The sequence below is a fragment of the Sus scrofa genome, chromosome 8, assembly GCF_000003025.6.
Source record: "Sus scrofa isolate TJ Tabasco breed Duroc chromosome 8, Sscrofa11.1, whole genome shotgun sequence".
In the NCBI taxonomy this organism is placed as follows: Eukaryota; Metazoa; Chordata; class Mammalia; order Artiodactyla; family Suidae; genus Sus; species Sus scrofa.
Genome location: NC_010450.4, coordinates 5,998,577 through 6,023,379, shown reverse-complemented (window position 1 = coordinate 6,023,379; position 24,803 = coordinate 5,998,577). Strand labels below are relative to the sequence as shown.

Sequence of the window (24,803 nt, the reverse complement as noted above, 5' to 3'; positions counted from 1 at the left end):
GCCGCGGCCCCACGCACACACTCACCGCGCGCAATTAACCCCCGGGAGCGGCAGGAAGGGAGGAGGCGAGCGGGAGGAGGGAGCCCAATCGCGCGGCGCCCCCGCCCCGGCCCCGCGCGGCGCCGCCTCCGCCATTGCTGCGAGCAGAAGCCGGCGACGCGGAGGCTCGGAGCGCGGTCGGAGCCCAGACCTGCCGGAGCCGGGCGTGGGGTGAGTGCCGGCCGGCCGGCGGGGCCGCGGGGCGCACGGGCTGCACCCCTCCGCCGGGAACCCGGGTCTGGGGCCTCGCATCCTCCCAGGCGGGAGGGACGGGGGTCCCCGGGCGCGTCTCCCGCGCAGAGGCGCCAGGACGGGGATGCTTCTGGATCCGCCGGCAGGGGCGGCGCCCCCTTCCCCGGCCGCGGTGCCCTCCTGCGCCTGGCGCTTTTGTCCAGAGCGTGAGCGTCGATAAAGACACGGTACCTGCCCCCTCTCCCCCGCACTCCGCGGGCCGCGACCTTCGCGTCCTCGCGACCCCTCCCCGGAGGCCAGAGCTCGCCGACGCCCGGGACAGCGGGCGGGTCCTGCTCGCGGTGACCCCCGCCCGGCCTTCCCTACGCAGGCGGCAGCCTCGGGTCTCCCGGAACCATGGTGAAGTTGGGGAACAATTTCGCGGAGAAGGGCACCAAGCAGCCCCTGCTGGAGGATGGCTTCGACACCATCCCCCTGATGACGCCCCTCGATGTCAATCAGCTGCAGTTCCCGCCCCCGGATAAGGTGAGAGGCCCCTGGCCCCCCGCACCGCCGGGCGCGCATCCCCAAATCTCGGGCGACGACCTCAACAAAAGAAACGCGCCGCGTGCGCTGGGGACGCGAGCTGGGGACGAGCTCGGGCGGGGCGGGGGACGGGCCCCAGAGGACCACGTACCCGCGCGGGATTCTGGATGGGCTCGCCTGGGGACCCCCTCCCCCTCCGATGACAGCTTCGTCCTGACAATGGAACGCGGTCGGGGAAAGGTCCCTTCTTGATTTTTGCGGGACCCTTGTCGGTGGGAGGCTCCTGGCCTCACCGCCACCAACCCAGTCGCGGCCCCGCGGTACCAGGAGCCCTGGTTCTGGGGTGAGCCCAGGCGCGGCTGCCCCTCGCGCCTTCCCGGGTGGTGTGGTTTCTGCCCGATTTGCCTCTTTGCGGGGCGGGGGGCGGGGGGGGAAGGGGAGGCCCCTCTCCTTGGCGCCGTGGACCCTTCTTAGGGGCTGAATCCCCCTCCTTTAGCGTCTCCGCCCACCCCTGCCCGGCCGGCGGTAGATGCTGCAGGGCGCGCGCTCCTCCACCGCCTCCTTCCTTTGTTCCTTTTGTGAAATCTCCGAATAAGCGCCCCTGCTCCTCCGGATTAGTGGAACTGGAGACGACCATTCATCAGCCTCTCCTCCAAGTGGGTTTTTTGTTCTTGGTGGGTTTTTTGCTTTTTCTTCGCTGAATTTCAAGAATCCCCTCTTTTCTTGAACACAGCGTGCCATCAAGTAGTTTCTGTCCATTTAGAGCCACATTTTCCAGAGTTAATGCTTAAAAACCTTTGCAAGTCTAGACAATTGCATGGTAACACTCAGACCTGAATTAATCAGTACACATCCGTTCTGACACCTCCATGCTACCTGAAACCGCCCCGGCCGCGAGGAAGCGCACTCTGTTCCCCCAAGTGTATCTGCATTTATTGTTCCAGAGTCCCTGGTGGGGAGGTTCTGACTCAGGGCTTGTTTATTCCAGCATGCTGGTGATTGCTGGCTACCCGCAGGGCTGGGGTTGGGGGGACTATCACAGGGGTGGGACCTTCCCTTTCTGGAGGATTCCTTTAGTCCCTGGGGAGCCCTTTGAGAGCCTTACTCAGCTCCTCAAACTCTGTCTGTATTTGGATAGAGAGGCAGGGGGCAGGGGCCCCGAGCGAAGCTGGAGCAGGTGTTGCATTTCAAGAAAAGAGGGCCAGCTGGTCACACCTGGGTACTGGGGCCATGTGGGGCCACGCTGGGGCCTCGATGTTCTAAAAGAGGCTTTGCAGCAGAGGCAGGACTGCCCGAGGCCTCAGCTTCTGCCTTCCCATCCCTGTCTAGGTGTCAGACTTGCCCAGTTAGCCTCACGCCACTGTCCCCACCTGCCCCTCCTGCCTCAGTCCCAGAGGGGTGGCGGCCTGTGCCAGGAACACCGCGTCCCCAGGCAGCACCTCTGTCAGGTGATCCTTGCACTCAGCCTCCTCTTTGGTCCTCAATCTGTTCCATTCCAGAACCGTCTGGCACACGGTTGGCTTACAGCAAGGAGGAGGTTTCAGGCAGGTGTGAAATCCCGCGTCCAGAAGTGGTCCCCGCAGCTCTGAAAGGGGACAACTTTCATCCCCGAGATGCTCCAAGATGGGATTTGAGCGGGAGCAGTGGTTGGGCCGGAGGATTTCTGAGGTCACAGATTCTGAGGGCTGAGGAGGCCGAGTCTCAGAGAGTTTGGGGACCTGCCCAAGGTCACTCCGCTGAAGGCCACAATTCTCCAGGACGCAGAAGCTCTGGGAGGGTCCCTTGCTCTGCCCTGCTTGGAGCCAGATACCCTCACAGGTGACCTCTCTCAACCCGAACAGGAGCAGCATGCAGCTCCCAGCAAGGTTCAGGGGGGTGCTGTCGCCTGGGACAGGTGACACGTGTCCGAGGGCAGATGCTGCAGTTAGGGTTGTAAGTGGAATGTGTGCTGAGCCCCGAGGCCCTGGGGGTGTGACACTGCGGGTAGTCACAGAGCTGGCCGAGCAGCAGGGCCAGTCTCAGCTGACACGTGTTGAAAGCTTATGACGCACCAGGCAGTTGACCACGTGCTTTACAGCTTTCGGTTCCCTTAAGGGGCTGACTTGGGGGAGGTAACTGCCATTGCTATCCCATTTTCCAGATGTGGAAATGGGGGCACCGAGAGTTGAAGGAACTTGCCTGTTCACGGCAGATGCAGGCGGAATCTGGGCTGATAGGATCCTGATCGGGTCCCCGTTGGGCTGAGGGTCCCGTGCGCTCCCTCCTCCTCCTCGCAGTAGCCCGACCGCCTGGGTGTTGCTCCCGTTTCACAGGCCAGGACACTGAGCTTCCCAGGGGTGAAGTGCGTGCTCAGGGTCACACAGCTAGTCAGGTACAGGTGTGGTTCGAGGCTGGCAGGGTGAGGCCCAGGTGCTGGCCCACCCAGAGATGGGTGCCCCCTCGGGGTGGCCGAGCAGGTGTTCACACGTGGGGGAGGGAGGGCTGTGTCCCAAGGGGGAGGAGGAGGAAGGCAAGAGCGGGCTTCCAAGGGCTGTGGCCCTTGGATCATTTTTTTCAGGGTCGCATGATTGTGGGCCGCTTTCTCCCCAAGGCTGGGTCTTGTGTCCCAGCGCAGCCTGGGAGCGACCGCCATGCCCCCAGTCGCCGTTCTGCCCTGGGTCCCAGCGTCAAGGAGGGTGGTGCTGCCACACTGTGGTCCACTCAGTGAAGGGGTGTTGAGGAAGGGCGAGGGGGGCTGGTTCTCCCCAGTCCAGCACCCGCTTCCTGGCGTCTGCTCTGGGGACTAGGCGTTTGGGGGTTAGAGACATGGAGCCCCTTGCACTGCTGCTGGACCCTCGCCTCCCCGTCCAGTGGGGTGGAGAAGAAGCGGCCCCAGCAGCGGGGGGTGATGGGGGCGGGGATGCTGAGAAGAGGCTCTGAGCATCTGCAGGCGGAGGCTTGGGGGGCGGGTTATAGCGTTCCTCTTGCGGGGGGGGGCGGGGGGGGGAAAGAACCAGGGAAGGGGTTTGCCTCGGGCAGAGGCGGAGCAGGCTTCCTGGTTGGAAAACATCTCCCGCTTCACAGTGGAGCATGGAGGGGGAACAGAGAAGAGAGATCCTTCCAGGGCTGTTGCAGAGACAGAGAAGAGAGGAGGGGGTGGAGACAGAGAGACTCCCCAAGATCGATTTGCCTGAAGCTTGGCTGCCCGCTCCTTCTAGCCCTGGAGGGAAACCGTGTGCTCAGAGCTTCTTTTACCCACAGCAGCAGATAAAGACCAGTGAAAAAGCAATGCATCCTTCCCCGGCCCCCCGGGCCGATAAAGCACCTCACAGGGAATGGAGCACCCCATCAGGGGTCCGGAGCCCCGGGTGGTGGAAGGAGCACTGGGTTAGGAGTCAGGGCTGCTGACTCCTGTGAGCCCTGCCTCCTATTAACCACATGGCCCGGACCAATGAACTTGATGTCTCTGCCCCTCCGTCATCATACTTCCCTCCTGGGGCTGCCTTCGGGATTATTCATGAGTAATTTCTCTTAAAGTCTTGGCCCGGAGGAGAGTTCTAGTAAGTGGTGGCTGTTCTCGTTCTTTTTGGGAAACGCTTCCTGGCCGAATGGTGACCTTGAACAAGAGGGTTCTCACGCTCATCCTCTCTGGCCCGATGTCTGAACGCATCTGGCGGTGCCGCTGACGGTTTGCTTCTGTTCCCTGGACCAGGTGGTCGTGAAAACGAAGACCGAATATGAACCTGACCGCAAGAAAGGCAAAGCACGTCCTCCCAAGATAGCCGAGTTCACCGTCAGCATCACCGAGGGGGTCACTGAGAGGTTCAAGGTGAGCAGCCTGGGGGCGGGCGAGCTGCCGCTTTCGCCCCCAGGCTGGGTCTGCAGAGACGACCTGCGGGGTTACGGAAACGGGACGGGACAGCAGCACAGGTGGGCCCCAGATGCACAAAATGTGGTTTTAAAATGTCTTTATCTTTCAGAATCATCAGTATTACTTAATTTTTTTTTTTTTTTTTTTTTTTTTTGCAAGCAATGTCTTTATCAAAGGAAAGCAGACAGCTCCCAGGGTTGCTGTGAGGTGGGAGAAGCGCCCCCCCGTTCTCTGTTGTCCCACAGGGGTTCCTATCTCTTAAAGGTGGGGAGGGCACCAACGTGGGGTCCAGAGAGACGTGGTTTTCTCCCATTGGCCTTGTTCAATCACCCCTTTCAGTCCTCGTCCAGTGCGCTCTTAGGGGTGGACAGTATTACTTGCTTTTAATAACGGGGAAAACCTACCCCTAAACTTTCTTTTAGACAAGAGTTATAAACGTGTGGAAGATTGCTCCCCAGACATTAAAGTCCCGGCTTACAGTCCCATTCCTGGGGCAATGGAACTGTAGGTAAGGACGTCCCGGGGCCGTGGGGCTGTAACACACTCGCACTTCCTTGGTGCAAGACCGGCCTGAGCTTTTGTGCAGGCTTATCTAAGCAGTCCTCCCCAGGAGGCCAGGACTATCCATGTACCCCGTTTTGCAGATGGGGGAAGTTGGGGCACAGAGAGGCCTGAGTCTGTGGTTTCTGCTGTTGGCCTGAGGAAGGTGTATAGGCTGAGATGTGCTTCTGGCAGCTTCTGGCTTGGCTGCCTATCTGTGCTATGGGGGGACAGGTCAGACTGACCCAAGGTCACCATCTCTCTGTCACTCTGGCCACCTGGCTTGGGGTACGCCTCATCTGCTGCCACTTGCACCACCCACCCTGTCTACACCTGGAGATTGGCCCCCGGCTAAGGCAGAGTGACCACAGTTTCAAGGTCATGATAGCCATTGTCCCAGGGGTGACATTATCTGGATATCTGAGCATATCTCGGTTGGTTGTCCCTGATTTGAACTTTGCTTCTCCTGGCCCTGGCATTTGGGGTCCCCCCGGAGCGTGGCACGGTGTGGCAATTGAATGGCTATCTCTTCATCTGTGAGTTGCGTGCCAGGCTCTGTCCCCACCTCTGGGGTCCTTTGCTTGTGCTTTTCATGCATGCTCACCTGATACAGGTCCCCAGGTCCCTTGTTTAAGGCATGGGTGACGCACATGGGCCACCAGGGCTCTTGGCAGCCATGGCTGGGCCTTTGTGTGGTTACCTGGCTCCAGCCCAGGACCTGAGGGCCCAGAAGATCTGAGCCGGTCCCAGTGGAGCGGGCTGTGGTGGCAGAAGTCCTGCCTTTTCTGCTCCCACCCCTGGGGATGTCGGAGAAGGGGGTGCACGCGGTGGGTGCTCGCTGGGTTGGTGGACCGCAGTGGGCCTGTTTCTCCAGTTCTGTGCATAAGCCAGGCATCTCTGGACACTTAACTTCCGTGGCCTCCCTGTGATGCACAGCCACCCTGAAGGGGGCATCACAGCCCCTTTTGCACATGAGGCCATTGCGTCCCGGGGGTCATAGGCGCTGGGGTACACACCCCACGACGCTGCCCAAGGCAGTGCCCTTCCCCCACACCTCCTGTCACACACGCCTCCCCAAGGCCACCGTCCACCCCCCAGGCCCCTTCCGTCACCTTCCAGTGGCCGCTCAGTTATCACCTCCGCCTTGAAGCCTCCTGGGATTGACCTCCCCCTCCCGGTGTTCCCACTGCCCTTTGTAACCAGGCAGTAAGAGCACGTAGCCATCAGGCAGAGCTCCCCTGAGCCGGACGCCGGGTCAAGCTCATTATGCTATGATCTCATTTTATGCTCAGAAACCTCCCGGGGCTGGCACCGTCATGAGCTCCATTTTCCAGTCGAGGGAAACCGAGGCAGAGATTTTGAACCTGGGGAGCCTACTCTTGGCTGGAACAGCAGGGGTCCACGGGGCTTCCCCCCAGGGGACACGTTTGCATGGGACGTCTCAGCCCAGGTGGCCCGTTGTGCTGCTGGATTATTCTGCTTCTCAGAAGCCTTTTCCTTGGTTGATTTGAAACCCTTCCCGGTGCTGCCCCGTGGCCTGATCGCCCTCCTTCCCAGCAGCTCTGGTACATGTGGGGGGCCCCGTACCCCGAGTCCTCCCTGTGTCAGCATCGTTTTTCTGCTTTCCTTTCCTCTTTTGTCACAGTGTCCAGGCCCCTCTCCCCGGCCCATGCTTCTCTTCGAGTGTGACCTAGTGTCCCCATGAGTGGGGTGAGTGTCCAATTCAAAACAGAGGCCCCTTGGCCTGAGTTGGGGACCTGGGGGAGCCAGCTGGGGCATAGCATCCCTGAGCTGCCAGCCGGCAGTGAAGGTAATGGGCTTCAGTGCAGGCAGAGCTTCCAGCCTCTGCGCGGGCAGGAGAGGCTCTCCCAGGTCTTCCTTCTGGTGCCAGACACACGCATGGTGACATCTCCGTGGGTCAGGGGCTGACCGACCAGGCCGAGGACCCCCAGGTCTGCCCCGGCAATCCTCGCCTGGTGGGCGAGTTTGATGGCGGCTCCCAAGTGAGCCCCCTCTGGGCCGCATGTGGGTGTGAGCCCTTTGCAGGTGCTCATGCAGTTGGCAGGTGACCGGCCCAGGGCCCCACAGTGCGAGGTGGCCTGGCCAGCTTGACCAGGAGGCCTGTGGGCTCGACGTGCACAGCGGTGCGACCCGCGTCCTGCAGCACCTCCTGCCTTTGGTCGGAGGATAAAACTGGAAACAGGTTTACCCTCTTCCCTGCGTGTCTGCTGTGGGGCCTGTGAGGGGACGTGGCCTCCAGCTGTAGTGGGGGGTCACCGGCATTGGAATCACCTGAGGATGGATTTTTAACAGAAAGACCCCGGACCCCGGGGACATGCATTGTAACGAGCTCTCCAGATGGTCCTGAGGATTCTGTGGTGGCCACTCTTTATGGGTGGGGCAGGCTCCGGAGGGCTGGCGCCCTTTGGAAGTGCTAATGGTGCTCGCCCTTCTGGAATGTTCTCTTGGCCTTTTCCTGCCCAGTTGTTTCTGGCATCTCTGAATGCACAGCATAGTGAGGCGGTGTTTCTCTTGGGGGGGACGTATGTCCGCTGGTCCAGGAGGCTCTCTTTCAGAAAACTGGGCTGTGTGTGGACAGCGGAGACAAGGACCTGCACCCCCCCACACACACCCCCCTTGGAGGTCAGTCACAGCTTTGGCTGGGACAGACCCTCTTCTTCATCCTGCAGGTGGCCGGGCAGTGTCCCTCTGGCTCCCCGGTGGAGCCATCCCCTTGTTCCTTTCTGCTCCTTGCGCGAATGGCAGGAATGAAATTATGCCTTTCAGCTGCTGCAGCAACAAGCAAATAACGTGGCTCCCTGTTTTGTAATCGGTGTAGTTCAAGGGCGAGGGACCGCTGCTCTGTGCCCCATCTTTATACACCTTTGGGTGGCATCCTCGAGACGAGCCGTCTTTTTGGATGTGGCTTGATGATGATGGCCCGGGGCTTAATCTCTTGGCTGTGAGGTTGCTAGGCTGGTTGCTAGGTAACTGCTGGCTGGGGAGAGGGTTTTGTGCGACTCCGCTGCACTGGGATTGCTGGATGAGTCACCCAGTGGCGGCCCAAAGTCTAGGCTTCCGAAGAGGTTAGTGTCCACGAGGAAAGCGGTCGTTTAATTAATTGGAGGTGTATTTATGCCGAGAATAAACACAGGCTGAGATGTTCCTTAAATTCACTAAACATAGACGTGTTTTAAATTGCGCGTCCCACTCACCCGTGCAGAGCTGTGTGTCGAGGTGCCGCTGGGGCTGCTTCTGCGACCCGGTGGAGGGTGGAGGGGCCGTAATGAGCCAGATGAAAGGAAGGTTTATGCTTGTGGCTGCCGGGATGGGGGCTGCGGCACCTCTGACCTGTGCACGCCCTCTCCCTGTGAGTTCAGGGTTCGGCTGAGCCGGCCCACCCCCTTGCTGGTGGCCCATTGCCTTCAAGGCTTTAAGAGATCCCAAGGTCGGCCTTGCACAGCCGGCACAGAGCTGGGAGGGAGAGACCAGGTCTGTTGGAATGGTCCCCATGTGCTGGGCGAGGTCCCCTTTGCCTCCTGTCAACAAGTGCGTCTGTGGGTGGTTTGTATCTTTTCCCACATCGTTAATGACCTTGAGCCTTCTGTGCGGCTGCCTGTTTTCCACCCTCTCCAGTAATCCCCTGGTGTGTTTCAAGATGCCTTTGTTAAATATTTATGACCAGCTGCACGGTTTCCGTGGCCCTCAGCGGTGGGGACAGTCTTCACGGGGTGGCACCGGGGATCCTAGAGATGCGTTTCGACACCCCTGCCACCTTTAGCGGAGCATCATGCAGGGTTCGGCAGCCCTGCTCTGCGGGTGCAGAGCCCACGGTTTTCTGGCCCAGCTGTAGAGTGAGGGCTTCATCCAGAATCGGGTAATTAAGTGGGTTGAGTCATCTGGGGTGTGTGTCTGCGTGCTCACTTTGTGTGGCTTCCCAAAAATATTTAGTGCCGTCAATGCTTGGAGATGTCAGGATTCATCTTATTTTTCCGTCTTTCTTTCTTTTCTACTGCATTACTCAGCAGAAAAGTCCCTTTGCTCCCCACCTCCCCCAAGAGGGCGGGAGGGAGAGAGAGCAGGGTAAGGATGACCCAGCCGCCATCGGCCCAGTGCCTGCCTGGGCTCATAGTGACAGTCCTGAAGGTCGCGCTTGCTGACCTGATTTTGGAGGGAGGGAGGGAATTAAGGTCACAGAGGAACAGAGGCAAGGTCGGCCAGCTCGCGGGGCTGGGAGGATTCCAACCCACAGCCACCTGACACTGAGCCCACCAGGCTTTCCTTCCGCACTGGGGGGTGCGGGGGGAGGGTGATGTTGCTGCAGTTCCCACCGCGACGGGGCAGGGACCCTGGGAGGCAGGAGAAGAGGCCCCAGGCCACAAAGAGCAAACGGGAACACAACAAATGCAAAGGCCCCTTGAGCCCTCCCTCGTCTGTGGACCAGGGTGACTGCTAATTCCCAGCTCACGGGGAGCATCTGGAGAACAGGTAGGTACAAGGTCCAGGGTTGGGTGGCCCAGACTGGGACACTTTTTATAAAATTCTTTTTTGGCAGTCCTGTGGCATACGGGGTTCCCAGGCCAGGGAACAGATCCAAACCGCAGTCGCAACGCCAGGTCTTTAACCCACTGTGCCAGGCTGAGGATCAAACCTCTGTCCTGTCCCAGTGCTGTCCCAGTGCTCCAGAGAGGCCGTTGATCCTGTTGTGCTGCAGTGGGAACTCCAAGACTGGGGCACTTTTGAGAGTGACAGTGGACACTGTGTTTGCAAGGCAGGGACAGTAACCGTCAGCCAGGACTGTCCTGATCATCGAGGGCACAGGGTCCCCTCCATATAAACTCCTGAAAAAGTTCATCCCGTGCTCATATCTGATTTGCTCTCTGTTCCTGGCCGTTCTTTCCAGAAAACACCTCTCAGGCCCTTCTTGTCTCTGGGCAGGGCTGTTCTGGTCACCATCCATCAGGACCCCTGCCCCCGCCTGTGCTGCCCCCAGCCTCCTAGCTCTGCCCCCCCCCTTTGGTAGTAAAACATCCATAGCATAAAATGTATCATTTTAAGGTGTTCCGTTCGGTGACGTTTAGCACATGGGCAGTGCTGTCCGACCATCACCACCACTTGCAGAACATTTTCATCACCCCCAGAGGAGACCCGGTGCCCACTGGCAGTCACTTCCCATTTCCCCCTCCCCTTCGCCCTAAGCAACCTCTAATCTGCGTTCCGTCTCAATGGATTTCCCTAATCTGCACTTGTCGTGTAAATGGAATCACGTTGGTCCAAGATGTGGTCCTGTATGGACTGCTTTCACTTAAGAATGTTTTTAAGGTCCATCCGCGTTGTGGTGTGTATCAGTATGTTACTGCTCTTTAAGGCTGAGTTCTGTCCCATTGTAAGGGTAGACCACATTTCATTTATCCATTCATCCACCGACGGACACTTGGGGTCATTTCCACCTTTTGGTTAAGTGTGAATAGCACCACGATGAACACTCAGGTACAAATTTCTGTTTGAGTGCTTGTTTTGAGTTTTCTTGGGTATGTACCTCCGAGCAGAATTGCTGATTTATGTGGTGATTTTATGTTTAACATAACTGAGAAACTGCTGTCTTCCACAGTAGCTGCACCATTTTACATTCCCAGCAGCAATGTACAAGGTTTTCACTTTTTCCATAGCCTCACCAACATGTGTTACTTGTTGATTTTTTTTTATAGCCAATCTATTGGGTGTGAAGTGGTATATCTTTTTTTCTTTCTCTTTTATGGTCGCACCTGCAGCATATGGAAGTTCCTGGGCCAGGGGTTAATCAGAGCTGCAGCTGTCAGCCTATACCACAGCCACAGCAACACCAGATCCAAGCTGCATCTGTGACCTGTGCCACACTTGTGGCAGTGCAGGATCCCTAACCCACTGAGTGAGGCCAAGGATTGAACCTGTAGCTTCATGGACACTGTGTTGGGTTCTTAACCCACTGAGCCATAATGGGAACTCCTCTTATTGTGGTTTTGATTTGCTTTTCCAGATGGCTCATGGTGTTGCATGTATTCACCTATGCCTGTTGGCCATTTGTTTTTCTTCTTTGGAGAGAGAAGTCTTCTTCCACTTTTAATTGGGTTGTTTGTCTTTCTGGGGTTGAATTGTACGAGTTCCTTATATGCTCTGGATACCAGATCCTATCACACACCTCATTTGCATATATTTGCTACCCTCTGTAGTCTGCCTTTTCACTTTCTTACTGGTGTTCTTTAGTGAGCAAAATTTTAAAATTTTGGTTCACAACAGTTTATTTTGATTCTTGTTCCTTGTGCTTTTGGTGTCACATCTAAGACACTATTGCCTGATGCAAGGTCATGAAGACTTACCTCTTTGTTTTCTTCTAAGAGTTTTATGGCTTTAGCCTTTATATTTGGATTTTTATTCCATTTTAAGTTAATTCTTGTATATGGTGTGAGGTCAGGGTCCAACTTGATTCTTTTGTGTACAGATATCCAGGTGTCCCGACACCACTTGTTGAAAAGGCTGTTCTTGCCCCCACTGAATTGGCTTGGAACCCTTATTGACACATGGTTTTACTTCTTGACTCTCCATTCTATTTCATTGGTTATTATGGCTAGTCTTATGCCAGTACCACACTGTTTTGATTACTGTAGCTTTACAGTCAGTTTTGAAATTGTGAAGTGTGAATCCTTCAACTTATTCTTCACTTTCCAGATTGCTCTGGCTATTCATGAGCCCTTGCCATTTCCATTTCCACAAAAAAGGCTGTTGGGATTTTGATAGGGTTGCACTGATTCTGTAGATCAGTCTGGGAAGCATTTCCAACTTAAAATGCTTAATGTTGTTCCATTTATTTGGGTCCTTTAATTTCTTTGTGATGTGTTACAGTTTGCCGTGTGCATGTTCTCTCATTTTTACTGTAGGTAATAAACTACCGTAGGATTATCGATACCTGTGACTGTCACCAAGGCAAGTAACAGGTGTTTTCTGTCTTGCATTGCAAGTGCTGCCACGACTTTAGGAAGTGTTTAGTCTCAGCCTTCCTTTGAAACACAGTATTATCAGATCTCATTGTTTGATGTGTTAATAAGGAAGCATGTATATATTATATCACAAATCTACATTTTTGAATACTTTGATAATAGTATTTCAGTGTAATTGGTTTTCTTTCCTGTGTACCAAGTGCTTCATGCATTTTAAGCATGATTATGAGAAGGATCTATAGGCTTCACTTGGCTGCCAGAGCCATCAGCAGTACAAACGTGGAAACCCCGCACCAGGCTCTGCCTTGACCCTTGTTGCCCCACACACTGTCCCTTAAAGCCCACTGCCCAGAGGGGTGAGGGCCACCAGGGCCACAGTGCAGTGCAGCACTGGCCAGAGGATGAGTGGTGTAGAAGCCCTGTACAGTAGCTGTAATTCCATCCCATGTGTCCTGTTTTTTTGTTTTTTGTTTTTTGTCTTTTTTTTTGCTATTTCTTGGGCCGCTCCTGCGGCATATGGAGGTTCCCAGGCTAGGGGTCGAATTAAATTGGAGCTGTAGCCACCGGCCTACGCCAGAGCCACAGCAACACGGGATCCGAGCCACGTCTGCAACCTACACCACAGCCCACGACAACGCCGGATCGTTAACCCACTGAGCAAGGGCAGGGACCGAACCCGCAACCTCATGGTTCCTAGTTGGATTCGTTAACCACTGCGCCACGACGGGAACTCCCATGTGTCCTGTTATAGAGCTTTTATGGATGGTGCACAAGAGTGATGCCAATTTAGGGAACATGTTGAATCTGCTCTAATGCACACACACATGCACATATGAGTAAATTGGTGGCGAACATCTGTCCTTCAGGCAACTCGGTGACACCTCCTAGCACTGTGAGACATGCTAATTTGGGGCATGATAAAGGAGCAGCTGCCTCCTGAACCCCACAGCGCCCAGGAACTCTCTGGGCCCCCATCTCTTGGGGTAGCCACGGGACCCATTGTCAACCAGCTTGTGTCCCCGCTCCTGTGGGACATGTGATGCTCCAGCCACACTGGCTGTGAACACGCTGTGCCCAGGATGCCTGGGGCTTTGGCACATCCTCTCCCTCTGACGACACCACCCTGCCCCCAGCTTCCCAGCCAGTTCCCTGTTCTTCCTCTGAGACCTATGCCCCCTCCTGAACCTCCTCCCCACGCGGGTGGGACCCGCCTCTGCTCCCGACTTTCCTTTCCCGGTTCTCACCCTGCACTGTGGTGAGTTAACACCATTCAGCAGAGACCAGGGATGACCCTGTGGCTAAGGTCGCTCCGAGGTGGCCACCATCTCCTGGGAACATCTGGTGGCCACTGGAGATTCCATCCATGGAGGAGGGCAGGGCTTTGGGGCCCAGGAATCCTGGGCAAAACGCCCCAGGCCAGGCTCCAGGAGGAGAGCCTCAAGGAAGTGGTTCCCCACAGCCCTACGGAAGGAGGGAGGGTGTTTTTGCACTTAAATAGGTGGGGTGCCATGACCCCAACTTCACAGTTCCAGAGACAGGTTTAAGGACGCACGTCTTTCCAAGACTTGAGGTCAGATTCTGTTTGAAAAACTGAGATGTAACGGATCTATAGCATCGTCTTAGTTTCAAGTGGGCAACGCAATGATTCAGTATTGGTGTGTATCTGTCACCACAGTTACAGGGTTTTTTGGTGATGAGAACTTTTAAGAGCGACTCGCTTAGTGGCTTTCAGATATGTAACAGTGGCACCAACCACAGTCACCATGCTCTTCACCGCATTCCCCAGGCCTCATTTGAGTTGGAGGTGTGAACCTTTTGGCCCCCTTCACCCATTTCTCACCCCCCAGCCCCGCCTCTGGTACCACCAATCTGTTCTGTTTATCTCTGAGCTCAGTTTTGTTTTGCTGTTTTGGATTCCACATATAGGTGAGTGCAAATGGTATTTTATCTTTTTTTGGTTTGTTTTTTAGGGCCACACCCATGGCATATGGAAGTTCCCAGGCTAAGGGTTGAATTGGAGCTGTAGCTGCTGGCCTACACCACAGCTCACAGCAACTCTGGATCCTGAACCCACTGAGTGAGGCCAGGGATTGAACCTGCATCCTTATGGATACTAGTCAGGTTTGTTTATGCTCTACCACAACGCACTCCTGATATTTGTCCTTCTCTGTTTCACTTGACATAATGCCCTCAAGGTCCACCATGTTGTTGCAGATGGCAAGATTTCCTTCTTTTCATGGCTGAGTAATACTCCATTGAGCATCCGTTCATCCACTGATGGGCCCTTAGGTGGCTTCTGTATTTTGGCCACTGCAAATAATGCTGCAGTAAATGGGGGCGGGGGGGGTATCTTTTCAAGGTTTTGTTTTCACTTCCTTTAGGGAAATGCCCAGAAGCGCTGGTTCATATGACAGTTCTATTTTGAATTTTTTGAGGAGTCTCCATACTGTTTTCCATAGTGGCCTCACCAGTTGACGCGCCCACCAACAGAGCATGAAGCTTCCCTTTTCTCTACATGCTCGCCAACACTTACTATTTCTTCTCTTTTTGAAAATAGCCATTCGACTAGAGGTGAAGTGATATCTCATTATGGCTTTGATTTACTTTTCCCTGATGGTGAGTGATGTAGTGCATAGACCTTTTGGCCATCCCTGTGTGTTCTTTGGAAAAATGCCTATTCAGTTCCTCTGCCCATTTTTTGATAGGATTGTTTTTTGTTCTTGAGTCATATGAGTTCTTTACATGTTGTATGTTAACCCCTAATCACATATATGATATATAAATATTTCCTCCCATTCAGTACATGGCTTTATTATTTTGGTGGTGGTTTCCTTTGCTGTGCAGGAGCTTTTTCGTCTGACACTGTCCCACTTGTTTATTTTTGCTTGTGTTGGTTTTGCTTTTGGTGTCAAATACAAAAAATCATTGCCAAGACCAATGCAGGAAGCTTATCACCTATGTTTTCTTCTAGGAGTTTTGTGGTTCAGGTCTTAATTTCAAGTCTTTATCTCTCTTGGTTTAAAATTTGCCTATGGTATTAGATAGCGCTTGAATTTTTTTTTTTTTTAATTTTGCTTACAGCTTCCAGTTTTCCCAGCACCAGTTATTGAACAGATTGTCCTTTCCTCATTTTATATTCTGGGCTCCTCTGTCGTACATTCATTGAGCATATAGGTGTGGGCTCTCTTTTCTGTTCTATTGGTCTGTGTCTGCTTTTATGTCAATACCATACTATTTTGGTGACTGTAGCTTTGTAATATGGTTTGAAATCAGAGAGCATGATGCCTCTAGCTTTTTTGTTCTTAAAATTGCTTTGGCCATTTGAGGTCTTTTGTGGTTCCATACAAATGTGAGGATTGATTTCTCTGGAAATGGAATTGACATTTGATAGGGATTGCACTGAATCTGTAGATTGCTTTGGGTAGTATGGACAGTTTAACAATATTCTTCCAGTGCATGAGCACAGAATATCCTTACATGTATTTCTGTATCCTTCAGTTTCTCTTCTCAGTGTCCTATAGTTTTCAGTATACAGGTCTTTCACCTCCTTGGTTCAATATATTCCTTTGGATGCAATCAGAAGTGGGATTGTTTTCTTAATTACTCTTGCGATAGTTCATTTATTAATGTATAGAAATGCAAGATTTGTGTATGTTGATCTGTATTGTGCAACTTCGATTCGTTGAGTAGTTAACTGTTATTTGGTGTAGTCTTTAGGATTTTCTATAAATGATTTGTCATCTGCAAATTTTGTTTTACTTCTTCCTTTCTAATTTGGATGTCTTTTATTTCTTTTTCTTGCTAATTATTCTGGCTAGGATTTGCAATACTATGTTGATTAAAATTGGCAAGAGCGGGCATCCTTTTTTTTGTTCCTGCTCTTAGAGGAGAAACTTTTTCACCACTGAGGATGCTGTTAGCTGTAGGCTTGACATATATGGCTTTTAAGGGGCACATTTCCTCTATACCCACTTTTTGAGGTTTTTATCATAAGTGCATGTTAAATTTTGTCAAATATTTTGTGCATCTATTGAGATAATCGTATGATTTTTATCGTGTATGTGCTATGTCGCCCTGATTGATTTGCAGATGTTGAACCAGCCTTGCGACCACAGAATGAATCCCACTGGATCATGATGTATGTGTTTAATGTATAGTCGAATTCAGTTTGCTAATATTTTATTAAGGAGAATATATTCTAACAGGATCTTTAAACCTGTTGTATGCCATGGACCTCTTCTCGGGATAAAGTTTGCAAATGCCCAAAACAGAATATAAAGGGTTACAAAGGAGGCCAGTTATTTTAAATACGGCTCTCCCTAGGGACAGCCGTGCTGTTTCAGACTGTGGAAAGAGCCACTGCAGCTGCTCCCACGGTCCCCGGAGGCAGATCTGGGTGAGCAGGAGCAGGTTAATGTGGAGAGGGGGCTCAGGTAGGATGGGGCGGTGGGCGTGAGTGAGCTGGCGGGGCCTGGGTGGAGAGCCCAGCTCGGGATCTGACAGCCATGTGACCTGAGAGATGGCCGGGGTGACAGCTGCAGCCAGAGCAGGTGCTTCCTTCCGCAGTGTCCACTGTGCCCAGGTGCTGTCCTCAGCAGCCCTGAGTTGAGTCCTTGGCCCTCCCACCATCCTGGGAGCTGGGTGACCTTCGCAGTCCGGGCGCCCCTCCGAGGCACCAGAGGGTCACTATTCCTGTTGGAAAGCCCTGCACGTGCTCCGCCGTTTCCTCTGCTGCCACACGTCCCCAGGGCCACTGCCTGCCTCTTCCCGGCAGATTCAGCCTCCTTCCTCAGCCAGCTCCACGCTCAGCTGCCTCTGCCATCTCCCTGGGCTGCCCACCTGGGCCCAGTGGTCTTGTTCTTGTCTGTGCCCATGCAGCCACCACCAGAGCCGGGACGGCACCTTCCGTGGAGGTGCTTTGGGCCCCGAGGCAGCTGTGGCTCCACCCTGTGTCCCCACATCAGACAGGGACCTGGAATGCAGGCAGACTGGGGCTGCTGCAGTCCTCAGAGAGGGTGACGGTCCCACCACCTGGGTGAGGGTCCAGCGAAGAGCAGGGGAGCGCGGCGGACGGAGACGATGATGGGCAGACGGAACTCAGGGCTCGGTGGGAAGGGCCCCGTCGGGGCTGACACAGACTTCTTACCTGCCTAGGGGTCCGAGGGGCTGTTCCCTGGGTGGGTGTGTCCCCTGCAGTGAGTGTGGGCTGGGGGAGCGGGGAGGGCTGGAGAAGGGTGACCAGGGTGGCCGCGCAGGGAGAAGGGAGGGAGCAGTCGGCTGGGCCAGGGCCCGGGTGCTGCTCCTGGTCACCCCTCCCCCCGCACTGGCCTCTGGGGTCTTTGCACAGCCTTTCAGGCCAGGACGCGCTCTCACTCCTACCCCGGGGCTCCCAGCAGCCAGGAGCACCTTCAAGGCCCAGATATGGTATCATTTTGTTCCCTGCGCCCCAGGCCCTGCAGCTGAAGGAGGACCTCCCATAGCCAGGCCTGCTCTGCTCATGTGCTGCCACATGTCCCATGTTCCAGCCTCCTGCTGGACTGGACACTCAGCTTCCAGAGGGGCAGAAAGCCAAGTCCCTGTGCTCATGGGGACTCCTTCCAGGGAGGGGACCGAGGCTAACTGAACGTGCTGTAACCTGACCAGGGCGGAGGTGATGGGGGCCCTGGACGGTCTGTCTGGCCTGCTCAGCTGGTCCCAGCTCCAGGGCAGGGCCGGGGTCCAGGGCTTGGGGGACGTCTTGTGGAAAAACTAATGAGCCAGTGGCTGATGGGTCACCTTGGACACCGGCAGCATCAGAGGGGCAGCCCACAGTCCGATGCCTGTGGACCGGTCACACCTGTACCCGGAGCTCTCTACACAGATCCTAGAGCACTAAAAATGGCCACTCGGAAATAAAGGTGATGCATAGATGTGGTTAAAAATGAAAACGGTACAGAGCTGTCCAGAGTAAAATGACTCTGCTGACCTCCCATCCACAGAAGCCTCTGGGTTCTGTGGCTCCTTCCAGAGACAGTGCCTGTGTACACTGTGTGTGTGTCTGCCCACCTGCCTGCCCCATCAGCCACCTGACGGCCCCGCCTGTGCCCACAGGTGTCCGTGCTGGTCCTCTTCGCCCTGGCCTTCCTCACCTGTGTCGTCTTCCTGGTCGTCTACAAGGTATACAAGTATGACCGCGCCTGCCCCGATGGCTTTGTCCTCAAGGTAGGTCCCCACACCTCCTGGGCCCCTGATGCCTTTGGGGAGGACCTGGGGTCAAGGAGAGGGAGCCACGTGACCCAGGAGCTGTGCCCTGATGGAACCCGGCTGCATGGAGGATCACTTCCTGGGGACCAGAGTCCCATCTGGACAGGCTGCTCACAGATACCTGTGGCCACAGCCCCTCTGGGAGGAGGCGGAGGAGGGGCAGGGCCAAAACAGCCTTCTGCAGGCCCAAGGCCAGGTCCTGACTCAGAGCAGCGCTGGGCGGGGCAGGTCTGCCTGTTTAAAGGGCTCTGCAGGGGGTCCGGTGTGCAGCCGCCTTGGGAACTCAGAGCCCCTGCACCTCTTGGGACCTGGGCATTTTCTGCTGGCCCCGATGTTGGGGTGCCCTTCTTGGAGAACACTGCAGGGAGCTGCCCGTCTGTATCCCGCCGCCCTCAAGGCTGGAGAAAGGAAGGTGTGCGTGTCCCCCTCCTCTTTCCTTTCCACATGTGCGTGTGTGTCACACGTGGACCCCTGACAGTTTACAAGGGGCTTTTAACTGAGGTCTCTGATGCTCCTGGAAACCCTTGTGGGATAGATGCCATCAGATCCCGTTTTACCAACGGGAGACTGGCACCGAGACATTCGTCGGACCCAAGGTCATGCCCCGCACCTCATTCATTATTCAGCGTTTAATTAAGGGCCGCCTCCTGTGTGCACGGCAGGGGCAGGGCATGCAGCCTGGGGCAGGACGTGTCCGGTGGCTGTTCTTGGAGCTCACGTTCTAGTGGGGGCGACAGGGGACAGGCAGGGAGGCAAGTGTCCAGACCATGTGGATGCTCCCAGTTAGGAAGAGGAGAAGTCCAGGTGACAGTGTTGGCGGCCACCTCTTCCTGGGGAAGCACAGGGCTTGTCTGGGCTGGGATCCGAAGGAGGGGTGCTGTGCCGGCACAGACCTGCTGTGGGCCAGGCTGGTGCTGAGGACAGACTGGGCTGGCCTGTGACCCCTGACCCTGAGGGGGCCCCGTGGGAAGGGCTGATGGGCACAGGTGCCTGAGTTTCCAGGATGCAGGTGACCCTGAGCCGAGGAGTTTAAAAGGCAGATGTGGGCTGGGGAGGTTCCTAGGTTTCTGGGGTTTTTTTTGTTTTTTTACCTGCATGCTATAGAAGGGTTTGAAACCTGACAGGAACTGCCCCAGGCCCCAAAGGGTGTAACATCTGGGCAACTGGTGTCTTGTAGACGGACCTCCCCGTGTGGCTGGGATGGGTCGCTGATGGGCAGGTGCCACCACGGTGCCCCTCTGGCTCTTCAGCTTTCCTGTCTGCCGGGCTGCGCGACTCCAGTCCTCACGGCAACCCGGGCGGTGACCCATCTGCCTCATTTCATAGACGAGGGAACTGAGCCCCAGGGGGCAAGTGACCTGGGCTGGACTCCAGAGCTGAGCTGTTCCTGCAGTGCCTGCTCCTCCACCTCGCCTGCCGAGACGCTGTCCCGGGCAGTGCTGGGCCGCAAACAGCCCACGCTCCGCTGTCACTTCTCTTCTGGAAATAGCTTTTGCTCCCGGGGGGGCCGGCAGGTGTTTTCTGGTCTTCATGCTTCGGGGCCAGTGGCCTGGCGAGAAGGAGACCGGTCCTTCGTGGGGGTGGGTGGTCGGGGGAGGCGTGGGTGCGTGAGAGGACCTGAGAACTGTCTGGGTGGAGAGGAAGCTCGCCCACCGACAGACGGAGCAGGAGCCCTGGTCACGCCCGGTCAGGCCTCGAAGTTGGCTCAAATGGGAGCTTTTCTAGACCGAGGCGTGGTCCCTTCTCTCCCTCTCCGCGTGTTACCTGTTCAGCCCTGTGTCTCTGCTCCTGACACCAGGTAGCAGGAGCCAGGTAGCATCAGGTGGACTCGCACTGGGGTGGCCTCAGGCCAGAGGATGATGTGACCGCCTGGTGCTCAAAGAGGGCCTCGGAGTTCCCCAGGTGTGCGGGGTTCCAGCCGAAGCAGCTCCTCCCAGCCCCCCACTGCCGACCTTGCAGACAGGGTGTGGCCTCCCCAGGGCCCAGATGGCTGAACCGGAACCTGCCGGACCGGGGGAGGTGTTGCCTGTTTCTCACGGGTCTGCCTTTGCTGCTTGGCCGTCGCAGGAGCTCCGTGGGTGTCCGGAGTGCTGAGCAGAGCTGTGGTCTCACTCACTTGCTGAGGCTGTGAAGTGGGGCTAACAGACGCCAGCTCACGAGGGGATGGGCCCGGAAGGCACTCGATCACCTGGGACATGGCGAGGGGCCTGGGTCTGCAGGACAACCCCACGGGGTAGCCCCTCAGTGGGGAGGCAGAGCTGAGCTGAGGCAACGCGGGCGGGGCAAGGGCGAGGCTCCCAGAGGAGGTTCCCCCGAGCACGCCGGGCCGGTGCCCACGTCCGCGGGGCAGCAGCCACCCCAGCCCCCTTGTGACCCTCAGACCCCGTCACGGTCTCCACGTGGCGTTGCCCAGGGAGGCGGAGGAGCGCTGTGGGCAGCGGGATCCGCATCTCAGTGCGCGCTGGCTGGCGAGGTGGCCGTGGCAGAGACGTGCTGGGTGGCGCCGAGTGGACCTGGTGGGTGGGGCTGGGATTCCGAGGGTTTAATGCTCTTCTGGGGACTGTGAAGGTGGCCACGGCTACGGACTGTCCCAGCTGCAGCAAGGGACCTTGGTATTCCTGCAGTGACGTGGTTGCTTAGACACCGGTAACGGGGCTTCGGTGAGATGGAAGGTCTCTGTCGGCCCAGCCAGAGGCCAGTGGGGCTGCGCGCCCCCGCCCCCAGGGCGCTGTCCCTCCGACAGTCTCTGCCGTCAGAGCCACTGAGGGGGAGTCGGGGGGCAGTAGAGGGCGGGCGGCTTCCCAGTTTGTCACACCCCCAATCTCCTACCCCAGTGGCCACACATTAGCCCTGTGGCCTCACCTGACTGCCAGGAGGGCTGGGCCACGTGCCCGCTTACTTGTGGGAGCAGGGCAGTGGGGGAGTCGCCCCTGCCACCCTGTCCTTGTGGTCTGGCAGCGATGTGTGCAGCAGAGGTGGTTTAGCCTGGCTCCTGGATGGACGATGAAAGCCCGCCTCATTTTGGGGGAGGGGCCTGGACCCCCCACAAGCTGATGAGAGCCAGGGACAGACCCGCCACCCCAGGGTGCTGCCCAGGATGGGCCCTGCACTCAGGGGCCCTCGAGGGATCCTCACGGCTTCTGCTGCTCCCGGGAGCTCCAAGTCCCGCTCACGACTCCCTAGGGCCCTTGCAGGTTGTGTCCTGAGCCCCGTCCCCTGCCTGTTCCGCATCCTCCTGCCCGGGGCCGGGTACCCTGCCTCCAGGTGCTCCACCCCGGCCTGCGCTGGCCCAGCTCACAGGGCCTTTCTGCCGTCTCTCCCTTCCCAACTCACCCCCTTGCTTCTGGCAGACGTGCCAGAGGTTCCATTGTTTTCCAGTAAGTTTAGAATAAAGGACGACTGGTGTAAGGGCTTTAGTGAAGCAGGAAGGCCTGCTCCAAGTCCCATCGCCTGGGCCTCGGGCCGTCCTGTTGCAGCGTGGTCAGCGCAGGTGGTCAGCTCGCCACGGGGGCTCCCCCAGGCCCAGGGAGGGGCTCAGTGACCGTGGGGCTGGGGGTTACCCGGACACTCCCAGGCCGCCCTCCTGCACGGCCCCCTTGTCTTTCAGAACACCCAGTGCATTCCAGAAGGCTTGGAGAGCTACTACGTGGAGCAAGACTCCAACGCCCGGGAGAAGTTTTACACCGTCATCAACCACTACAACCTGGCCAAGCAGAGCATCACCCGCTCGGTGTCGCCGTGGATGTCCGTCCTGTCGGAAGAGAAGCTCTCAGAGCAGGAGACCGAGGCTGCCGAGAAATCCGCTTAGCGAGATGGGCAGGTTCCTTACAGCGTCACTTGAAGGTAACAAAGGGACTCTGAGGGACATTTCATTCAATGTAATTACCGATAATTTAGAGGTTACTCATTTATGGTGCAACCGCTTCTGTTTGCTAATGCTGCTTTGCAAATAAAACTTGCTGCAGAAGACCCATGGGCATAAAGTCAGGTGCATATCAGCATTGCTTAAAGAGCTCTGACACCACGTTTCATGTTAAGGAATCTTAATTTAGTGACTTTACGGGGATTTATTGGATGCTGTAAAAAAAAAAAAATCTACACTGGATATACAAGGGGTTCGGACTTCAGATCAATGTAATGCATTTTTTTGGAATTGATTTTTAAACCACCTTGCCGTTTGCAAACCCTACTCCATAGCCATATCTAGAGCGACCCCTCGCTTTGCTAAGAGCAAGCTGTACTTCACTTTTCTCCCTGTCTCCTGTCAATGGCAACTGTGCCAATGGCTGAGGTGCGCTGTAGTGGGTGGCATAGGGAAGGAAGGAGAGATGCCATCAGGTCGCAGCTGTGCCCTCCCCTCCCTGAGCGCGCGGGTGCTGCAGCAAGCCCGCTCTGCGGGCCAAACGCTGCCTCTCGGTGCAGAGCGCCCGCTGGGCCGAGGAGGCCGTGCATCACTGGGTGCAGGTGGACGGGGGGACTGCGGAGAGGTGACCCTGGGCCCCTAGCAGCAGACCCCGCCTCCCTGTAGTAGTCTGTCTGCTCTGTGGTGTGCTGAGTAGGAATGAAACCCACCGGCCCTTTTAGTCGTGTCTGTTATGAATACTTTCGTGTAACTGCTGGTAAGCCAGGACTACTTTAACTTGTCTTTTGTGGGACAGATGTAACTGATTTGAAACACAGGCAGGAGAGGCCAGGATGGGGGCTGGTGTGGCACCTGCAAGTCCAGTTAGGAGATTTTCATTCACCCTCTTCGTAAGACAGCTATGTCTCAGCCTGACTCTTGACATTAAAGTGTATGTTTACAACATCGCCAGTTAGATAAACGACGTGTGTGAGACAATTAAATAGAGAAAAGACATTGACGGGCATTCTCTTCCATGTCATTTGAATGTGGTGTTTCTGGGGGACATGTCAAGTTTCACTGTTTTTTTAGATCAAAAAATAAATGACAAACAGTGCGAGATCTGTTGTGAGTAAGCATGGTGGTCGCGGCCAACTCCCTTCCTGCTTCCAAAACATACTGTGCAGGTGACATCAGGGGTGTCTGGAAACAAGGACCTTGGCCTCGGGGCCGTGGGTGCACCCTAGAGTCTCAGCTGTGAAGGATGCTGGGAAGCTGTGGGGATGTACGAAGAGCAGTGACTCTGCAGAGAGAGCATCTATCCCAGTTTCCAGCCCATGGAAATCCAGCACCAAGGCAACTGTTTGTACTTTCCAGTAGATGTGTATTTCACCGGCTGTAAACTCATCCCCATGTAACTTCTGACACTTTCACTCTCTTAACAAAGAACACAAGGATCGCTGCGGCGCCCTGGGACCGTCTGTGTAGAGCCCCCGCTCCCCGGCTGTGGGGTCCCCAACACCAGCTGTTTTCTGCACACGCGTGGCCGCCGGTGCCTCAGGCCCAGGTCCTTCTCCGGCCAAGAGCTCCATGGGCCCCAGTGGCACGAAGTCAGGCCCTGCCCTCTGGTCAGGACGGTGGTGGGGGGAGGCAGTTCTCGGGGGAGCCGCGTCCCCCGGCCCCATCCCCCATATCTTTCCCGACCGGAGGCAGGTGGGGTGCAGGGACTTTCTGCACTTGGACTTACCAGCGGTACAGGCGGTGCTCTAACTGCATCTCCTGGGCTAACAAGGCAAGGGTGGGCTGTCGGCTCCAGCACAGCAAGGCTGCGTATCAGCTGCCCGGGCAGACAAGAAGCCGCAGCAAACAAACGTCCTCCGCCGAGCAGGGCTGCGGGCCAGCAGTCTCCCTGCGGCCTCCGGGAGGGTGGAGCCCAAGGCGGCGGTGCCGGGGGAGAGGCCTGCCGTCCCCGCGCCCCGCAGGTGTAGGAATGGCCGCCCTCCCCCCTCCCGTCCGGCCGCAGGACCACCACGCAGACCGCGTTCAATTGCGTAGATTCTTTTTCAGCTACTAATGGGCTCAAGCCCACAGGTCCAGGTGTCCCTAGAGAGTCCGCGTGGCTGCGATGCTGGGGCTCCCGTCTGGCGGGAGTGGCGGCCTAGCTGTCGTACCAGTCGAGGAAGAGCAGGGAGAAGGAGCACATCACCAGGAAGAAGAGCACCCACACGCGGAAGCCGGCGTTGTTCTTGATGGCCTGGGGGGGGGGGAGGGACTCTTACACGGGGCCTGGCCGCCGCGTGTGTTGCGCGCCCCCGCGCGGCCCTACCAGAGAGTGGGTGTAAAATCTGTCGGAGGACGAGGGGGCTGGCTTTCCCTTGCTGGCCGGTCTTCATGTGGAGATCTCCCACCAATCCCCCAGGAGCGATGGCTCGATGCCACCCCAGGGTTGAAACCACACAGGCAGGCTCAGAGCACGAGTCCGCTCCTCGGCTGGAGCTTCCCAGCCGTGCGATGGCAGGGGTGGCCCCAGTATGGCCCCGCATCAACCTGCTCGGAGGACCGCGGATGCGGGTCCAACAGGCCTCTCCAGCCTGGATGT

At 56.4% G+C, this 24,803-nt stretch overlaps 3 protein-coding genes across 13 annotated transcripts in view; 1 reads left to right on the top strand and 2 right to left on the bottom strand.

Moving 5' to 3' along the window:
- LOC100621607 (neuron-specific protein family member 1) lies at positions 1-23,326 on the top strand. The gene is made up of 5 exons (XM_021101008.1): positions 1-210; positions 602-756; positions 4,448-4,564; positions 18,211-18,321; positions 21,971-23,326. The coding sequence occupies exons 2-5, from the start codon at positions 628-630 to the stop codon at positions 22,169-22,171; spliced, it is 558 nt and encodes a 185-aa protein (XP_020956667.1). The 5' UTR covers positions 1-210; positions 602-627; the 3' UTR covers positions 22,172-23,326.
- On the bottom strand, positions 18,975-21,964 carry LOC110262053. Its single transcript, XM_021101007.1, has 2 exons — positions 21,697-21,964; positions 18,975-21,355 (listed from the first exon to the last, which is right to left on the bottom strand). Exon 2 carries the CDS (start codon positions 19,893-19,895, stop codon positions 18,993-18,995), a length of 903 nt encoding a protein of 300 aa, XP_020956666.1. The 5' UTR covers positions 19,896-21,355; positions 21,697-21,964; the 3' UTR covers positions 18,975-18,992.
- The window catches only part of STX18 (syntaxin 18), a 117,292-nt gene continuing 114,924 nt past the window's right edge, over positions 22,436-24,803 (bottom strand). For 8 of the 11 annotated variants that reach the window (XM_021100999.1, XM_021101003.1, XM_021100995.1 and 5 more), the window contains exon 11: positions 23,568-24,458. In XM_021100999.1, coding sequence (XP_020956658.1) covers positions 24,363-24,458 — 96 coding nt within the window. In that variant the 3' untranslated portion in view covers positions 23,568-24,362. Of the gene's footprint in view, positions 24,459-24,803 lie in introns of all 11 variants that reach the window. The other 3 variants (XM_021100998.1, XM_021100997.1, XM_021100996.1) reach the window with 2 other exon arrangements.